The 21,013-nt window shown below is 30.6% G+C and overlaps 3 protein-coding genes and 1 long non-coding RNA gene across 4 annotated transcripts; 3 read left to right on the forward strand and 1 right to left on the reverse strand.

The window, feature by feature from the left end:
• Positions 1–1,700: 1,700 nt before the first annotated feature.
• Positions 1,701–2,525, forward strand: LOC121219272 (uncharacterized). Its single transcript, XR_005915935.1, has 2 exons — positions 1,701–2,134; positions 2,229–2,525. It is a non-coding gene; the product is annotated as an uncharacterized lncRNA (long non-coding RNA).
• Positions 2,526–5,243: 2,718 nt separating this feature from the next.
• LOC121219482 (methyl-CpG-binding domain-containing protein 10) lies at positions 5,244–6,843 on the forward strand. The gene is made up of 6 exons (XM_041097730.1): positions 5,244–5,250; positions 5,691–5,752; positions 5,799–5,915; positions 5,952–6,139; positions 6,219–6,397; positions 6,743–6,843. Exons 1-6 carry the CDS (start codon positions 5,244–5,246, stop codon positions 6,841–6,843), a joined length of 654 nt encoding a protein of 217 aa, XP_040953664.1.
• Positions 6,785–8,361, reverse strand: LOC107953693 (thylakoid lumenal 16.5 kDa protein, chloroplastic). The gene is made up of 4 exons (XM_016889077.2): positions 7,842–8,361; positions 7,446–7,585; positions 7,283–7,355; positions 6,785–7,182 (listed from the first exon to the last, which is right to left on the reverse strand). The coding sequence occupies exons 1-4, from the start codon at positions 8,224–8,226 to the stop codon at positions 7,073–7,075; spliced, it is 708 nt and encodes a 235-aa protein (XP_016744566.1). The 5' UTR covers positions 8,227–8,361; the 3' UTR covers positions 6,785–7,072.
• Positions 8,362–16,649: 8,288 nt separating this feature from the next.
• Positions 16,650–19,783, forward strand: LOC107953692 (glucan endo-1,3-beta-glucosidase 11). The gene is made up of 3 exons (XM_016889076.2): positions 16,650–17,104; positions 18,019–19,055; positions 19,409–19,783. The coding sequence occupies exons 1-3, from the start codon at positions 17,053–17,055 to the stop codon at positions 19,484–19,486; spliced, it is 1,167 nt and encodes a 388-aa protein (XP_016744565.2). The 5' UTR covers positions 16,650–17,052; the 3' UTR covers positions 19,487–19,783.
• Positions 19,784–21,013: the final 1,230 nt, after the last annotated feature.

A 21,013-nucleotide genomic window follows, 5' to 3' on the forward strand; every position in this document is an offset into this window, starting at 1 on the left:
ATTAAGATTTTCTTGATGTTTTTGAAACTAAACTCAAATATCTTTCCACCATAAAATTTTCAAAATTTATAGTTTAGCCAATAAGTACAGTAAAATACTCAAATTTATCCCTGCTATGCTGTTTGACAACTTCGACCTTTGCTTACTAAAAATTAATTATCTCTTTGTACAGGGTTTGAATGATGTTTCCGTTTGTTTCTATTAAAAATAGACTCATTAATAATTTAAACATATAAATTTAAACCCCTAATTATTTTTTTACATTTTTTAATGATTTTCAAAGTCAGAACAGGGGAACCCGAAATCATTCTGATGTTGTCTCACAAAATTTATTATATCTCATAATTTACAATTCCATTGCTTACACTGTTTCTTCTATGGAAAACTAGACTCGATAAAATTTAATTACATATTCTATTCAACCTCTAATTCAATTTCTATGATTTTTGGTGAATTTTCAAAGTCAGACTACTGCTGCTGTCCAGAACTGTTTTAGTGTAAAATGTTGATAACCAAATTTAGAACACCCTCCTTTCCTTTCTCTACAATATTTCCCATCACTTCCTCTTATTTCCCTTCACTAACATATCAAGAACATAGAACCTTATATAATAAAACTCTACTTTAACATCAATTTCATACATTTTCAATAATATCAAACTCAAAAATATATTGAAATCTTGATGTTCTTACCTTGTCCTATTAATTTCAATCTTTAACTTCATTTTGTAACTAATTCACTAACACTTAACATTCCATTTAAACTTCCTAACACAACACTTTATTTCACATTTAAACTTTTGTACACTTTACAATTTAGTTCTTATTATAAAAAAAAATTGATGTAATTTGAAATTTTCCCACACATTCACTTTTTATATCATCACATTTCATTTGTATTCTCTTTTAAACATTCAAATTCACCTAACACAAAGTGGTACTGCCAATAAATAATAATGTTGGGCTCTTTCGTATGATAACTAAATTGAGTATATTCTAAAATTCTTAGCGGTTAAATACAAATTTCAATTCCAATGATGTACACAATTGAAAGAAACAGATTAGATCTGAAAGTAGGCTAGAATCAATGTACTTGTTCCTAATCAGGGGCAAATAGAAAATTTTTCATTTACGCTCCATTAAAATTTTTAAAATTTTATATTAATAAAAGTAAAATTACACTTTAACCCCTTTAAAAATAATAAATATTTAATTTAATGCTTTAAAAATTATAAAGATATAGATTATTAAAATGATCGTAGAAATTATAATTTAATTTCGACCCCCTTAAAAAAAATTCCTGACTTCGCCCATATTCCTAATGCCATTTCATTTTCAATGATCCGTACACATATCTTCCTACTATTCCATTTATGGATTTGGACCATCTCTTTCATCCATGCCTTTTAGTTATAGGCGTAATTCGTAGCACATCTCACCAACTATATTATTAAAGGTAAACTATACTGCAGGTCACTCTTAAATAACGACGTTTCTATTTTGATCATTTTAATTTTTTTTTGTCAATTTAGTCACTCTAATTAAAATAATTGCTCGAATTGGTCATTTCCATTAAAAATTCCATTACTCTACTAATGAATTACTGATGTGGTATTCTTTTTACTTTTGACTAAAGTTAGGGATTGCTCGAATTAGTCCAAAAACACTTTTTTGTTTTTGGTTTATTTGCAACATAAAACTAAAGCTTGTAAGGTTTTCTTTTTTCTTTTTTCTCCTTCTTATTGTTTGTTTCTTGGGAAAAGTAACAAAGGAAAATGAGGATAGTTTTAACTCTTTTAAAATAACTCAACCCCACTCTCACCCTCAACTTGATATCCTCGTCATTGTTTCTCTTGTCTTGGTTCTAGCCTTATTGTTTGTCATGGGGTTCTTGTTCAGATGCCTTAAGAAACTTTGATGAAGTAATCCCACATCAATTTCTCACTTGTGATTGGTCGAGGGAGGTTTAGCATTGTCTACTTGGCTAACTTGTTTGGTAATTCAAGACAAGGTGCAGTTAAAGTCCACATCAGCGGTGATCGACTTATCCAAGTGTTTAAACAAGAACTAGATATGTTGCTCCGACTCCAACATGACAACATTGTTAAGCTTCTTCGTTACTGCGATGATTTAGGTACGTTGCGTGAGTCTTTTGCTTCACTCTTCAAAAAGATAAAAAGACAAGTCCTTTTTTGTAGATTAATTGAAAACTTTTTAATATGTTTAAGAGGAAGGGGCCTTGGTGTTTGAGTACATTCATAAGGGAAACTTACAAGAAGAGTTACACGAAAGGAATAAGGAAGTGCTTCCATGGAAGACTATGACCTCCAAAGCTTTTGCAAACTTCATGTAAGGTGGTGTATAATTGTTGTTTTTTAGGGATAATAATTTTGTAAATTTGTTTTTCATGAGTAAACTTATGTGTGGCATTGTGTTTGATGTAAGGAAATTAACTAGTTACTTGGTGTACACATCTGTTTGATGGAGTATGGATAATGGAGATGTCATAAAATTTAGTTGGCTTAGATTTGTGATTCGCCCTTTTTTTTCTTAATTTATATGAATGATTATAATTATATTTTTCATTTAATAATTTTTAAATAGTTATTTTAATGAATTAAATATAATTATGAAAATGCTTAAAAAACTTTTAATTATTACCAAAAAGTTTTGCTGACGGATTTCAGTCCTATACCAACGACAAAATAAAAAAAAGTCAAATGTCTTTATTGGCGGAAATTGTTCCGTCACTATATCATTTAGTAATGTGCCGATAGAGGTCACTGTCGATAAAGGTATGGTAGCGTCTAAAACGTTTTTGCTGACGGACAAGCCGCCATTATAGGATTAGAGATATATGCCAATAGGTTTATAGTGACCCCCCCCCCTATAGCAACAATCACCTGTTCGTCGAGGTATCTCTTTTGACCATCAATATAAATCTTTAAGATATATATCGACGGATTTTGAGGCTTACACCAACGGATTTATTCTATTGGTATATGGCATTTTCTTTATAGTGTCATTACTATCCAAACAACTGTAGCTAAATTAAAAGAGCAAATGAGTTTAATATATGTTTATATATAATATATATATATATATCACTACAACAAGATCACCTTAAGCAACATTTAAAATTTTGATGATTAATGAACCAAATAGGCATTGACATAAAAATTGTTACATTACATTAAACATTATGTACAATTATCAGCAACAAACTTATATGTAGTTTTTTGGTATAATATTTTTTTTGCTCTTGTACTATAATTAAATTATCGTTTTGATACATGTATTATTTTTCTATCAGACGCTCATGTATTTTTAATTTGTCTCTGTTACTCACCTATATATTTTTCGCTAAAAAAAGTTTAATCATCCAATAATACATTGCCACGTGTCAATTAAAAGTAAAAAATTTTAAATTTTTAAAAAATATCAGAAAAATTAAAAAAATCTTTAAAATCTAAAAAAAATAATTAAAATATGAAAACCCCAAAAATTCTTAAAACTTGGAAAATTATTAAAAGAAATTTTAAAAATCATAGTCTATTTTTTTAAAATCATAAACAATATTTTTAAATTTATAAGTATGTGAATCTTTATAAGATATAAAAATTTTCATAAACTTTTTCGAAAAATTTGATTGTTTGGAATTCTAAGTGTTTTTTTTAGAATATCTTAAAATTTTATGATTTTTTTTTGAAAAATCAGGGCTTTTTATTGCATTTTTTTTATTTTTTAAGGAATTTTAAGTTTTTTTAGTAAAAAAATTCATAAAATTCTTTAAAAGTTGGCTCAGTGGGATAGATGTAGTTAAATAATACCTTTTAGAAACGTATAAGAAGTTTTCACCTCTTAGGTTCGAAGAAAAATGATTAATTAAAACTTATATCTATGTCTGAAATTATAATGTATGAAATTAAAATGTCAAAAGAAGAAAAAAGATACATACTCTCATAACTCATGTCAAATAACTCTCAAAAAGTTTAAAAATATATATTCTTTTTGCATTCTTTGATTTAGGGGTTTCTACTCCTTTTTAAAGAATTTTATGATTTTTTTACTAAAATCTAGTAATTCCTTAAAAATATAAAAACTTTCATTAAGAGAAAAAAAAGTCCATAAAATTTTTAAAAATATGATAAAATTTTAAGATTTTCTAAAAAAAAAAATCTAGATTTTCAAGCAAATGATTTTTTAAAAAATTTTGTGAATATTTTTATTTTTATTTACGTTTGCATACTTATAATTTTAAAAATATTTTTTTATAATTTCAAAAAAAAAGGTTATGAATTTTTAAAATAAATTTCTAAGTTTTATGATTTTTGGGTCCATATTTTTTTTATGATTTTTTTATATTTTTAATGATTTTTTAAATATTTTTAAATATTTTTAATGTCCAAAAATTTGAAAATATTTTACATTTTTATTTTTAATTTCAGAAAATAATTTCATTTTTTATTTTTTTTAAATTGAAAAATAAGTTTAGAAAATAGAAATAAAAATTTGTTTTTAAACATGAAAACATGTGTGGTAATTATTTTTTTTTCAAAAAATAAAATAAAAATTATTACATTTATATAGCTTCGAACCAATGTACTAGATTTAATATTAGAAAAACTGTTGAAAAATAAATATTTTTAAGTTTATAGAGTTTAGACTAGGACCAATTCATCTCATTTTTTTTTATAGCAATTCATCTTAAAGTTAAAAACTCTTATTTTTATCATTTTCACTTTTACAAAATATTTTTAGTAAAAACAATAAATTTTTTTTTTCATTTCACGTTTTCTTCTATGTTTTCTATTTTTCAAAAAAAAAAATTGTTTCATGAGCCTAAATTTCTGTTAATAAATTATAATATTAACGGGCTCTTTTAATGGTCCCCAGTTACGTTTATGGGCTTTTTTTCTGTTCATTCCTATATGGGCAGGACAAGCCATAAAATGGTGACCCACAAATTAAATGGATTAGAAATGAACAATCCATACTAGCCAGTGGGCTATATTTATACTCTCTAGTAAATGGTAAATTGAAAATTTTGTTTTTCTAATTTTAGAAATAACTCTTAGGAGAAAATTAAAAAATTAATTAAAATTTTAAAGAAAAGTACACCTAATTGAACCATAATTGATTAAAAAAATGTAATTGTTCTCTTCTATTAATAAAACTCACTGTTGATAGATTTTATTCTTAATAATCACTGATTTGACAGACATAAATCATAAGAAGTTAACATGGCATGTACACATCTAGAATGAATCTTAATAAATGAACATCCAAATTCATTTAATTTTAGATACCCATTTATCCAGAGTTGTTATGTACGAACACAAAGCTATAAAACATTATAATAGTTATAAATAATTATTAAAAAAATTCTAAAAATAATATATATATAATGACAAGTGATGAATAAGACTTCCACAACTGCAAAATAAAAGTATAAATTATGATATGTATATATATATATATCTAGTGACAAACTTATTTTTTCTTATTTTAACTACAATTGGAAATACTTTTTTAATTGCTAGTATATTTATTTTATCGTGATTAGATATAATTAATATTTTGTTAAAAATAGGAAAAAAAAAAGTTTTACTGTATATATGTAAAAATATGGTAGAAAAAAATTTAAATTAAGAATATTTATTGGATAAATTTTATTGGGGGTCCAGCAGTATCAGAATTTTATTGGGGCACCGGCGAGACCCCAAGGAGATCTGCAAGGATTAGTGAGAAGGTAAAAGCAATGCCAACAACATAAAGTGAACTTTCAAAAAAACGAGGCAGCGGCTTCGAAGGATAACAAGGAATCCGAGACTGCATCTGGAGGAATTGAGGAGACTAAAGACATTCACATGGAAGAGGCTGAAAAGTCTGAGAAAATGAATGTGGAAGGAGAGGTTGGAAACGTTGCTGCGAAGGAAAATGAAAATTAGAATAAAGATGAAACAGAAGATGCTAATAGCAAAACTGAACCCACTTCTCAAGAAGTTCAACATGCAGAAGATGCTAATATATCTACTGATATCAAAGAACGTAAGGAAAATGTTAAAGCAGTATCTGAGAAGTCCCAGGATGGAGCTCAAGCTGGTGCTTCTGGATTTTCCCCAATGGAAGAAGAAAGGTTGGAGAGTTTGTTGATTGAAGGAAAGGTTAAACAACCAGTGGCTGAAGCTGAAAAAGAGCTTCAATCTGGGGAACAGAACAAAAAAAAATGAGGTGGGAGGAGAAGAAAAATCGAAACAAGAAAGAAGCACCAGTGAACCTGAAGGAGTAATCAAGGAGAAACAATCATCTAATTGCAATGAGGGACAAAACTATTCAGTTGGCAAAGAAATTAGTAAGAAAACAGAAGCAGCAATTCAGAACGGTAGTAATGCAGGTGAGGTCAAGCCTTGAGTTTCCATATGCAATAGATTAACACGATGTAGGCGTCTCTTTTACTCCCCCAATTGTGACCCTTTTAGATTTTTGGACGCTGCAAACAACTCTAGTTTCATTAGGGATAGTAACTGATTGTTCATTGAAACATCTTTTCTATATAATGGTAGATAGCTGTCTAATGTGGCTGCTTCCTATGTATTGGTCAGAGCTATAGTTTACAGTGATATATCTAATATCATGGCATCTAATACAGCAAATGGATGTAATATGTGGTGTTAAGTTATAAGTTACAGTAATGGATGAAACTACTAATGCCCTTCTGGTATGTTGCAATCTGTTGCAGATTCACAAACTGGTTTACTGATAAAACAAGATCCAGGGCAGCTAACTTCAATGATTGCATCACAAATTTGTGGTGCTTTTGAGATTGAGAAATCTTACTAACAACCGAAGCTCAAACAAATTGAGCAAAGTTATTACAACTCTTATGAAAGAAACAGCTTGTTAACCTCAAGTTTTGGACTAGATGAATTGTCAAAACGAAGAAGCAAGAGAAAAAAAGGGTAGTATTTGGTTCCAGTAAAATCTCCAGTGGATGATACATGGAACATTTAAATGTGTTTCAAATGGAAGCTAAAAGAAAGAACAAAATGTAGATTCGTCATCCTTATCTTCAAAGTCCTTTAAGTTGTCCAACGAGCCCTGTCAAGGTCGTCCATTTCTCAAATGCAGTTGCAGATGTCACAAATGCTACTTTGGATGATTCAACATCATTTTTTGTAACTGCAGAGTAAATGCAAAACAAGAGAAAGCCATGATCATGATCAGATTGTTCGATTTCGATGCTGGAGAATATTAGGTTTTATTTGAAAGATTGACCCACCTGATGATATCAATGAAGCTAATGAAGAATTGAACGTCTCCACCTGAGTCTTTTCTTCAGGGCTAGAGCTCAGCTGTTAAGAACAACAGTAAAGAAAACCACTCATGACATCTCTAGAACATAAGCCATCAAGAACTGAACTAATATGACATTTATTATTGACCTTGTTGAAGGCTACATTGGCATTCTTGACCCACTCTGTATCAGTGCTTCCCCCAAGAACTGAACTAGCTGTAGATAGATCATTGTTGTCAATGGCTTGACCTATTTCGCTTAACTTATACACCACATCCTGCAAATACCCTGCAACATTTCATTTCATTGCCCTAATGTCAGCAAACAGCATCATGGATATGAATATTTACTATTGAATGTGAGAAAATGGCATGGAAAATGTTATAAACTACATCTCCCCCCAATGAAAGCCATCATATATTCATATTGTACTGGTGACGTAATAATAAAGCAGATTATCAAATTCAATTTCATTGAGACATAAACAAGGTTTCATAGAACTTCAATCAAACACAGGAAGAACATAGAACTAACTTCAACCAACCTTTCTCTTGACCCGATGAACTGATTACTCCTTGTCTTTCAAGCCTCTTCTTTCTATCCTTCTTGACTTTCTCCAAGAGCTCTTCATCATCATCGGCCTCTAGAATTGCTGCAATGGCATTGGAGCAACCATTACCAGCAGCCAACACTAAGCTGGTGATGAAGCAAAGGGAGAAGCCTCTTTTAGTTAAAGCTGGAGTTGGTGGTGGTGATTCATTGAATGCTTTGCAAAGGGTTCTTCTTTGGACATTTTGATTGTTGAGGTAAACTAATGCAGTCCCTAATGATGATGATGATGATGATGATGACGAACAGGAAGAAGATGTTGAAGGGGAAATAGATGATGGGAAGAAGGAATTAGCAGTTGAGAGAAATGCAGTTGCCATTTTCTTTTTTTAATTTTTTTTCTGGTAAATTTAGTGGGAAAATTAGAGGTATTGGCATTTTCAGAAGATAAGGTTGCTGGATTCTGTTCTGTTATCTGGTCCAGTCACTTTTCAGATGCTTTGGGAGGCTTTCTCTTTTTTGATCACTGATTTCATTTAATAGAAGAAATAAGGTTCAATTCTGCCATTAGTCCCTGTACTTAACAAAAGTTATGGATTTAATCCCGTATTTTTATTTGGACATTTTTAGTCTCTGTTCTTTCTAGATTTTAAATTTCCCTCCTTGCCAAACAATAATTATTAAATTCATTAAGTAAAATTTTGCTATTTTCATAATATGATGCGCCAAATATATTATCCTAAGTGTAATATCATGTCAGCTTATTATTCCACACATTACTCCACTAAAAATCCAATTAATGGGTTAACAACTATTAGTTATGTTAAAACTAAAATTTGAAATTTTAAAAAGTACAGGGACTCAACATGATCTAATTAGAGAATATGAACTAAATCCACAACTGTATGAATAGTATAGGATTAGTAATTGAATTTAACTGCTATGGTTTGGGTCAGGGCTAAAATTTTAAATTTTGAAAAATAGAAAAACTAAAATTGATCAAGTAAAAGTACAAAGGCAAACTCCATAACTTTCACAAAATATAGAAACTAATAACAAATTTTAACTAAGAAATAAATGTATAGTTATCATATCTCTAAAATATTAGTTTTATTGTCATGATGTAATAATATTTGGTGAAGTGGAGTTTTTGAACTCCACATACGGAGTTAAGGGATTGACAAAAATCTTACAGCATATAATAAAATATTAAAAAACAAGAGATACATAATAAATTCTTTTTTTAAAACTATACATAATAATTTTTTAAAGTGACTTGTGGAATTAAAAAAATGCAATGCTAATGTACCAAACACTAACCCTAAATCAATATAAATTATTTGTAAAATTGGTTATATATAGAATATTTGAAAAGTAAATATAATAAATAATATTTAAATAATTTAATATAATAATTTTACTTATTTTACTTAGCATATTCTTTTACTTTTTTTTTTATAACTAACTTAGGCTTCTTTTGGATTGGATTTTACCCATGCTGAGATGGAATATTAGGTGAATATTCCTTTTCACTGCACTGGTTTCTTGTTTGAAAGATTTGAGGTGCGGTGCAATTGTGCACTCTCACCTATTGTCGCTCTCAATTTTCATTGGAGCCAAAACTGCCAGTGAAGAAAAAGTTGAGGTCAGTTTCTTTATTACCCTTGTTCTCTGATTTTTTTTTTTTACTTTTATAGGAAGTAAAAGTATTATTAGATATTATTATATAATTTTTATATAAAAATATATTAAATTTATAAATTTATTATCATAAATATATAAGTTTAATTATTATTTAATATAAAATAATTTAAATATATTTTATTATTTATTATGAATATAATTTAAAAGTATTTAAATTGTATTGCATATGATTTTAATATTTTAATAATCATTTTATAAAAAAATACAATTTTATTTTATGTTATATTATTTAATATAAATATAAATATAAATATTTATTTTATTATAAATACATTGTAAACTAATGTCTATAGTGGTCATTTTTTATTCTCATCTCACCGCTACAGTTGCGTTTGAATCCAAACACACATCTATCGTTATTTTTAATCTAACCGTTACAGTATCCAATCTCATCACTACAATAACTAATCTCACCGCCACCGTTGTTTTTAACATTACCGAAGATAAATACATTGCCCTCCCAAACTAAGTCTTAATCATCGGAGTGCACCCCGGAGGACAACCTCCGATGCTTTCTCACGTTAGTTTTCTCTATGCAGGTATCTAAGAAGAGTTTGCCACAAGATACACATAGAGGGAGTTATACTTGGTGCCACCACTTGTCTGTAGCCCTCTCCTTGGACAAAGATCATTCCTTCGCACTACTCCTTGAAGATTATCCCTTGACAACATCATCCGTCCAAGGCTTTCCCCATAAGCCAAGGTCATTCCTTAACTCCTTTTCTTGAAATTCACTCGTTCGAAGACTCCCCACGAAGGAAGGACTCATCTAGGTGCATCCACAAGTGGTTGTTCGTCCAAGACCATTGCTCGCCAGGGATCACTTCTGTCTCGCAGGCCAAGTCATCGTCATGACGAACGAGAGCTCCTTTCTTCATCTCTGTCGGACACGTTCTCATGTCTTTACCATCTCCTTCTTAGCCACTAACGAACATCATATATGAACACTAACCCTTGCAGACTGTGGAACTTTCTTATCTGCAATAATGCCCTTCAACCTCCTTATCATAATTCTAACTTATCACCTCCTTAGTATAAAAATGACATTATGTTATATATTAATAATAAAATAAACTAATAAATCATTCAAAATCAAATCAAATCGAACCAACTTCATTGTCAAACTTGGATTCTTATAAAAAAAATGTCATCTTCAAAATAATAATAAAAAATGTATCTTTTCTCAAAATAAGTCATGTGAGTGGCTAAAAATTATCAATTGAAATTAATTTATTACGAGCTTATATACTAAAATATGATCAATAAATAATATTTTTTTATCAAACGTATTAAGTTTAAATTAATTTAAATTTTTAATTTAAATTTTTGGATTGAGTTATTTGGATATTTATTTGAGTAATTGGTTTAGTTGTGTAGGGGTATTGGAATTTGAATATTAAATATTTAATTATTTTGGCAAGCATATGGATATATAAATTTAGAGTTTTAATCAAGATATTAAAAAAAAAGGAAATTGGTGGAATAAATCATGGAAGGCGATTACTTATGGGAGATAAACTGAAAAATCAGCTAAACCAATTTATTTGAATTAAATCAATTTGATTCCTTAGAAATCAAGGCTGAAGTGGACGAAGTAACGAAGCTGGGGGCTGACACAACTTACTGCTTTTGGTTTTGGCTTTGTATTGTGGGTTGGTCTGACTTGGAACCGTGTCAAGGAAGGCTACTTTAGAATTGTAAACCAATCCCGATTGGGACTCATGTAGAAAATGCAGCCCGAATCAAGGATCCACCCCTCGCTCACTTTAGAATTGTTGACAGAAGCAGCTAGAAGTTCACTATCGCTGTAGTCTTCTACAACATCAGCTTCACCGAAATTTTATAGTTGTTTTCCCTTTTGATTTGCAGCCTCCCTTTTGATCTTGTTCTGTAGCTTATAACACTCAGATTTAATGTGTCATTTCTTCTTGCAGAAGTTACAAGTTTTGCCTCTGTTTGAAGACTTCGATCTACCCTTAGATTTACCGCGAGGATTCCGTTCCTGTGTCCTTCCACGATCATCATCAACATTCTGATCTTGTCTCCCACGAACAATGAGACCCTCTCCCTGAGAGTCGGTTTTAACCACAAGATGCTTAATCTTATCATACGAGGTTAGAGAATCATAAACCTCATCAATTGTGAGAGACTCGCGGCTATATAAAATTGTGTCTCTAAAGGTTGAATAAGAAGGGGGCAACGAACAAAATAGAACCAACCCTAGATGTTCATTATCATACTGAACCTCCATGGCCCCCAAGTTTGAGAGAATTTCTTTAAACATTGTTAAGTGTTCGTGCACAGACGCACCTTCCTCCAAACGATGAGTATAAAAACACTGCTTCATATGCAGCTTGCTGGTTAGAGTTTTCGACATACATATTTGTTCTAGCCTCTTCCATAATCCAGCGACAGTCTTCTGCTTCATCACATCCTGCAAAATTTTATTAGACAAATGCAGATGTAACTGTGTTAACGCCTTTAGATCCTTGCGCTTCTTCTCTTTCTCCATCAATGTCGAAGGCATCTTATCTACCCCTAGTAGGGCTTCCTTTAAGTCTATCTGTGCAGGAACTGTCTGCATCTTTATCTGCCACAACGTGAATCTGGTGTTGCGATCCAACAGCGGAATTTCATACGTTAAAGACATCATTATCGTGATTGGGATGAACAACCCGAAAGTTTTGAAACCAACTTGTAAAAATAGAATGTCGGTAATGACAATATATCGCAAAGAAAAGAGAAAGAAAAATAAAGAACACACAGATTTTTACGTAGAAACCCTTTCGGGAAAAAAACCACGGGCAAAGGAGAAGAAAATTCACTATGTCAAATTCGAATGAGTACAAAAGGAGTAGACTATGTCTATTTATAGGCTTGTAAAACCATATTCTAATAGGAGTGTAGTAAGATTAAAACACCTTATTCTAATCAATATCAAATAGATGGAGTTTAATAAGGTTTAAAAAACCTTATTCTAAAATAAAATAAAAAAAGTGTAGTTCTATATGGATTTTACTTTTATTTTATTTTACCACTGTATTTTATTTAAATAAGGATTCGGGTCACTTAATTCTAACAGGTAAGAACATTACCACTTGTCTAGCCAATGATAATAACATTTCTTTGATAGACTTAGGCACTCCCACCTAAACTTCATGAATCCCCTTTAAGTTTTCCTCGAAGTAAGGAGACAAAATTTCAGGACTAAAACCGAACATAAATGCTCCAGAAAAAATAACTCTACCGTTCAAGATTCGTGTTGGCATCTCATATCCCTCAACAAATAATAAGAATCAAGGTTAATTAAACTTATTAACTCAATATATAATGAACATTAAATTATCGAAATTAATGTAATCATTTTCATGTTGTTGAGCAGGATTTTGAGTGAGCAGAAATAGCATTTCTTTTTCTTTTCTTCCAAGCAGAAGGCAAGAAAAATGCAGTGAAAAGATGGGCCACTAAACAAAATGGTGATGCTTTAAATTACCTTTACCCCACTGAAGAGATGAAGAGAAAAGTAGATTCCCTTGAGTGGATCGTCTGAATTGGCTTCCAAAAAGCTTACTATTCCTACAATCACCAAAATGTTATACCTTCGAAGCCAGCTCTAAAGAGCAAAGACTAGCCCTTTTTTTTTTCTTCTTTTATACCACTAAATCTTTATTTATTTTGATAATACAAGACTTAATCGTGTTGAGATCCACGCATCATTTTCAATATATACTAGCTGGAAAAGTTAATCTCAAAATAAATAAAATTATCTTTGATTACATGGTTAATGAATTAAAATATGGGAGTTTTTTGCTTTCTAAAAACCATCTTTCTTCTCTTCCACTGCACATAATTATAGTAGGGTTTCATTGAAGTCCAGCAAGTACGGACTTGACGTCCTATTGTTTCAGATGAACATTGTGACATCATTAACATCTTTATTTCAATGGCTTCACTTTCTTTTCTTTTTTCTATTTTAAAAAATAAAAAGCATCACTGAAACAAAAACAAAAAAAAATTGTCAGTTGAATCTTCATAATCGTTTCCCTACTTCTTTTACTTGTTCATTACACTATGTTTTAACCCTTGAATTTGCATCATTATTTCTTTTTGTCATTTCTTCGAATATTCATAAATGATTTAAAATTTATTACTTTTAGGTGTGCTTACACAAAAATAGTGTATTCTTTAAAAATAAATATTATTTCATTTATTGAAACCGATTAAACTAATTAAATCACTCGGTTGAGTTCACTCTTTTATTTAAGATTGAAAGTTTGAATCATAAGAAAGCACTGAAGGCAAAAAAAAAAAATAACAACAACAAAAAAATTTACTTGAGAGATGTGTAGATATACAAAAAAAAAAATAAATGCATTTTGTGTCTCATAACACAACCCAACAGCCTAGGTTAAGTTGTGAAACTTTTACATTTAAATTCACTTACAAATGCTTCTAAAAAATTCACATATAAACACAAGTAAAATCAGAAAATTACTTTAAGAGAAATAAAAATGAATTATAAATTGTTACAATGGGGTCATTTTTTTTATCTCTCCAAAAATAACATATGTCGATAAATTAAAAAAAACAACAACATAAATATGGGTAAACCAGGTATAAATTAAACTACTCTCTTTAAGGGGAAAACAACAAAACTCCTCCTTTTTTCCTTTTAAAATCCTTCATCGCAAAGATTAGTATAAAAGCCCTTTTTGTATAAAAATTGTCTTCCATCCACACGAGGAATGTTACATTAATAGTTTATTTGACTTTTACATGAAATGATACCCCGAAAAATTTAATATAAAAAATAAACATTGCCTGCCAAATTAAAACAGTCTTGTTTCTTGTTTGTTAAGGCATCAAAGAGTTTTCTATCTATGCCCTCTTTGGTTGGATTTTAAAAGAGGCAAGCTAAGCTAGAATAATTTTCTTAAATAATTATAATAATAATCCAACTTGGGGTCCTCGTAATTTAAGTAATCTCAAGCACTTTATTTAAGGGGAACTTTTACTCTATTTTTTAGAACGAGAAGATCATCCTTTCTATCTTGACCTCTATCAATAAATATCAAAATTAATTATTTGTACGTGAAATTCCTCCATTGACTGCATCTCAATTTCCAACAAGTCTTCGACTACAGCTTCTTCAAAATGATTGGCTTTTTGTTTTTGTTTGTAATGAATACGCGTCAAATATGTGCATTAATTGCAACAGTTTCAGAATCCAATAGCATAAAGTTCACTACTTTATAGTCTATATGTGAAACCTTCTTTTGTCTTCTAATCATTCACTTGCCCTCACCAACGCAACACCCGAATGCCCAACTCCATTCACCAACTAAAATAAACCACATCATTCTGATTTTATTTTGATTATAATTTATTCTTATGTATTGTACTTTAATTCTGAATATTATTCTACAGATGTATTATTGTACCCAAACATTTATTTTATTGTCCGATACATATTTAATAAATGTTTATAAAATTATTATGCATTGCTATTTTCTGGTCTGATTATCAATTTCATCCTTCCATTTTACGAAAATTAAAAAAGTAAATTTCTCTACTTTAATTTATTATAACTTAATTCTCGTATTTTATAAAAACTAAAAAGTTAGTCCATTTGTTTATAAGCGCATGAACATGAATGGCTAAGGTTTGCTAATTTGTTACATTTAAATTCTCGAACCATTTTTTTAAATTTCCAAATTAACAGTTTAACTATAAAGTTTTAATATCACTTTTCATTATGAAAAATTAAAATTAAAAAAATTACTTTTCAGTTTTTAAAATAAAATATATAAAATTCATAATTAAACCTTTATTTTCGTAAAAAGTGTCGAACAAAATAATAATTCTTGCAAAGAAAAAAAATGCTAAATTAATTTTTAAGAAAAAGAATATGATGATGAGAATATCATTAAACGACAATTTAATATATAGTAAGTGACAAAAATGGTTGTTGGTTACGCTAGTTTCTGACCAAATCGTGATAAAAATGTCCCCCTCACCACTTAACACCACCTACATTTTTCTCTTTTTTCTTGTGCTCTTGCGCTGCAGGTGTACCACAAAATAAATGTAATAAAATATAATTATTAACACTATAAATCTTATCCCTAGTGCATGTGTAAAATCTTTTAGTTTAAAATTAATTAATAATATTACATAAAATATTTACAATATTAAAATGTATATTATACTTTTGTCCCATGACATTATGTATGTGTAGATTATCAATCTATATTTTATTATTGTTTAAATCCCGCAATTTTTAGAATTTTTTAAAATTTATTTTAAATCAAATTTAACTAAATTCCGACTCTCAATCCAATCTTTTCTAAGGTAATTATTATAACTCTTAACTAGGCCTGTCTAGGGCGAGCAAAGATTTGTTCGAAAAGTGAGAGGATTTGGATAAAAATATAGCTCTGAAAAATTAGTTTGAACAAAAAAAGGCTTGTTTAAAAAATGGGCCTAGCCTCGAGTAAGGCTTTTTGACCCAAGGTAAGCTTGGCTCGGCCCGAATTTGTAAAAATAAAAAATATTTTTTTTTCTTGCTATTTTTCTACTATTTTGTTATCATTTTACTATTATGTTGCTATTATTTTATTGTTATTATTTGGATATTATATAATTCTTATTTTATTATTAATTTTGTTACTATTTTAGAGTTTAATATTTTTAATATTTTATTATTAAAATAAATTGTATATAAAAACTAATATAAAAAATTTAATATGAGCGAATCAAATCGAACTTAAATAAAATTTTAGACTCAATTTTTGAATCGAACCAAAACCGAGCCTAAGAATTTAATTGAACCCGACCATGTACACCTCTGCTCTTAAGTATATTTGTAACATAAAAGAGAAGCTTTTAATTCTTCCGAAATGTGGCACGTGTAGAAAGTCTAAGAGTAAGCGAGTGAGTAGAAAACCAAAGATCTAACACATCTAAATTGGCAAGTAAGCATTGACCAACGAGAGACAAATGAAAGCAAGACAACAGCTTCAACACCTAAACCCAAATAATTTTTTTTTTGTGTAATAAAAGCATATATATATTATTTTAGTAATTTAAATAGAGCAGTAGCTAAGCCAGACTTTAAAAATTATAATTTTTCTATCAAAGCCCAATAAACCCTTCTCCCACAGAAAACGACCGCCAAAAGAGAGATAAAAAAGAAAAAAAAAATCTTTTGTTCTCTATTAAAACCTCGTCATAGCTCACAGTCTTCCATTCCCAGATTTTAGTTGAAGCTGAGATTTTTATGAGTGTGAAAAAACTCTAGGCATGGAGAGAGTGTGGTGTAAAGTGGGAAAGTAAAGTATAAAGGGAGAATCTTTACTGTCTTATGGCATGCCAGAGTTACAAGGAGCATTGCATTGAAGGAATTTCTTCAATTTTCGATTTCCTTTTTGTCTTTCCCTTCTGAGGATCGATTCTTAAAGTTGGATCATTTGATTCTTCTTTGAAAAAAAAAAAATAAGGCCATGAAAAGTTTTGGGGTTCATCTATTCTTCCTGCTCTTTCTTGCTGCGATCGGTACTTTCTCCTTTACTCTTTTCTTTTTGAGGTTCATAATCAATTCGTTTGTGGGTTGTTTTTTTTTTGGTTAGTTTTTTATTTTCTCTGAATTGGGTTGACATTGGAATTTGTTGAATTAATTGTTTGGATCAGTTTATAGTGTCTTTTCTAATGAAAGTTTACCTTGTTTAAAATTGGATTCATGCTTTCTTAATGGTGAATTTTAGTGGGTTGTTCTCATATTTTGTTAATTGTAAAGCTCTGGTGAAAGTTTCAAACTCCTTTCAGAAATAAAGATGTTGTCAACTAAGAAACTACTCTTTCAGTCTTTTGCTTGGAAATTTGCCCTTTTTAATTAAATTTACTTCCTTTGCATCATGATTTATTTAACTACTTGTTTTTCTCTTGAAAGGATTGTTCTTTTTCAGGCTGCAATTGTATTTTAGTTGCTGTACATATTCAGTTGGATTTGGGATTTGAATCCTATTATTATCTTGTTAGGGCTATTAGATTAAATAGGAAATCAGTTTGGTAGATAATGTTTCGATTCAAGTCTCATCAAAATATGAGATTTTTTTTCTTTAATACAGCTTTGGTCCATAAAGCTGGTTTTACTAGTGTACAACTATGTTCAATTGTTAATGGCAGTCGTTTGGTTTCCGTGCTGGAACTGTTTTATACGAGTGTGAGTAGGGAGTCTCTTTCTATAGGTCTCTTGATATCTACCTTCTTTCCACCCTAGCTTTCTATGCTATTGTAGAATTCATAGGAACTGAGATGCATTAGCAAGGGAAACAGCAGCTTTAGTTTTCTTTTTCTTACCAAAATAGTTATCTCTACTCTTTCGGGGTTGATAAGTAAAGATTATATTGCTAGTTCTCAGAAATAATATGACAGTGATTAAAAAGTTGTTTTTGTTTTTTTTTCTCCAGCATCTGTGACCGTGCAAGCATTCACAGGAACGTATGGCATTAATTATGGAAGGATTGCAAATAACATACTTTCACCTGATGACGTTGTAACACTTCTTAGGGCAGCGAAAATAAAGAATGTTCGAATTTATGATTTTGATCAGAGTGTCCTTAAAGCATTTAGTGGGACAGGGCTGGAACTTGTGGTTGGACTCCCAAACGAAAATCTGAGAGATGTGAGTGCCAATGCAGATCATGCTATGAATTGGGTGAAGGACAATGTATTGGCATATCTTCCCGATACACATATTCGTGGGATCGCTATAGGGAATGAAGTCTTAGGAAGCAGTGATGAATTTTCAGGATTTCTTCTGGGTGCAGTTAAGAATGTTTACAATGCATTAGATAAGCTTAAATTAAGTCATTTAGTTCAGATTACCACTGCACATTCACAGGCTGTTTTTGCTGATTCCTTCCCTCCTTCATCATGTGTATTCAAAGATAATGTTGTTCAGTACATGAAGCCACTCTTAGAGTTTTTTTCGCAAATCGGCTCGCCTTTCTGTTTAAATGCTTACCCTTTTCTAGCCTACATGTCTAATAAAGACCAAATTGATATAAATTATGCTCTCTTCCTACCAACAAAAGGAGCAGATGATCCAAAAACTAAGTTGCATTATGATAACTTGCTTGATGCTCAGATTGATGCAGCCTATGCTGCATTAGAAGATGCTGGATATGGAAAGATGGAAGTCATTGTCACAGAGACCGGGTGGGCTTCACATGGCGATGAGAATGAAGCTGCGGCAACCGCGAACAATGCAAGGACTTATAATTACAATTTGCGGAAAAGACTTGCAAAGATGAAAGGAACTCCACTCAGGCCAAAAAGTGTGCTTAAGGTTTATGTTTTTGCAATCTTTAATGAAAATTTGAAGCCTGGGCCAACATCTGAGAGGAATTATGGACTGTTTAAACCTGATGGAAGCATCTCATATGACATTGGGTTTCATGGGTTTAAATCTTCATCTGCAGATTCATCACTGCTGTCTTTGAAGGTACAAGGTTTCCTCCCACCCTTGACATATATTTTAACATTTTGCAGATCAGTTTCAAGTATTCTCAGACAGAATAAAGCATATTTGTAGAACATTATAGGTTTTTCATGTTCTTGGTGTGGTAATTATTTTGTTTTCATTCTGCTTTCTATTATTTGTTAGTGAAGGAACAATCGGACGTTGCATCCGCTTAAGGTTCGATAAAATGTAGCCTTGAACATAGCAAATACGTGGTTTGAATGATTCACTTGTTTGTGATGATTAGCTCTTGTAACATCACATAAAAAATAAAATATGCTGTATGATCTTTTTCCCTCCCATTTCATTCTGTTTTGCTATGTGAACTTCTGCAGGAAATTCGAGCATCCAGTTGGTCTGGCTCCTACTCCATAATATTAACAATGGCTACTGCACTACTGCTTGTGTTGTGAAGATGGTGATTGAACATTGAATGCATGTCGGGGCTCATTCTGTTCTGCACTTGCATTTTTGCATTTGATGCTAAGTCAGAACCCAGAATTTAATTAGTTTTAGGGTTACTACTTATATATTTTTTTCATGTCAAACCTTAGAGAACAATCCAATACACCTGATTTTTGTACCTTTAGTAAACACATGGTGGGGAAGTTGCTGATTATAAATCTCAGAAAAATGTATATCTCTTGTGCCTGAATAAATTCTTCTTATAACTTTAGTTAGTATATAAAACATACATTTGTGGGGTTTCACTCTTTTTTCTTTTTTCCCTCTTTCTTATGTAATCTTTTGTGCTTACTGTTTTTAGTTTTAACATGGATCAAATATAAACAAGCTACAACTAAAGATTAATTTAGTTGATCCCAACCGAGTCTTAACTTGAATAATATCAGTATTGTTATCGGTGTAGAAAGATGTGGGTTTGAGTGTTCTTAGATTGATAAAGTTTGATCAAAGATGAATTAAATATATCTATATCTTTAGAGAAGGCAATCGATCTGCGGATGCCCCTTGCTAGAATTGGAAGTGGTCTTTTTTTTTCTTCTTTTCTTTATATTTACTTTGGAAGTGCGTATGTACCCGGCTATTGATGGCTAATGCCTAAGGGACATTTTGTCTCGAACCCTTTAATTTTTAATCAATTTATGTCTTCCTTTACCTCTAAAAAATATAAAATGATTAACTACGAGAGTTGGGTGAGATGGTAAGGGTCTCTTTTACTTTAATCAGTGGTCGAGAATTTGATCCTCGTTTTGGGTATGGAGCCAGCTTTAAAGTTCAAGATCAACATTTATCTTTTTAATGAGCCTAATAATAAAATGCGGATGATTAATTACCGAGCTTAAAAATCTTGTTATTAGTCATAAAATCTGGCCACAATGGAAAAAATGCTAACCAGGATTAAACCCAGCAACCATTATTACAGCTCCACATACAAACGTCAGAAATCAGAACCCAAAATGAAGTAATCCTCGAAGCCGGCATTCTTCTCTGAAGCTTAACTGAAATAACAGGCATTTGTCTGAAGGAAAACAGTAGAAGCTATTCATGTTGCAATCTACTTCCATTATATGTAGGTTCTTAAAATAGATAGGCATGAAGTCCACTCATCAATCACACAGCTTAACACATAATTCTACAAACACCAAATTGATGTCCTCTCTACCAAAGAATCCTTTTATAAGTTAAAATGCTAACCAGGATTAAACCCAGGAACTTCATTTCTTACAACACTCAGATGCCTCTTGCCATCTTGATCCACAAACCAAGTGATTCAGTAAAGAAGACATAAATACATCATTGAAGTTTGTTCTCACCTGGCACCGACCATGACAGGCAACAAACTGCAGTAGGAAATTGGGCTCGACCAACCAAAAAGAAACTGTCCTATCAGCAAGAAATATATTATGCAGACATGCCAAAACGAACCTCAGCCATTGTCTTCTGTTAACTTGGGTCTATATCTTACTCTACTTCATAGT

This window comes from Gossypium hirsutum, chromosome D07, assembly GCF_007990345.1.
Source record: "Gossypium hirsutum isolate 1008001.06 chromosome D07, Gossypium_hirsutum_v2.1, whole genome shotgun sequence".
Classification (NCBI taxonomy): domain Eukaryota; kingdom Viridiplantae; phylum Streptophyta; class Magnoliopsida; order Malvales; family Malvaceae; genus Gossypium; species Gossypium hirsutum.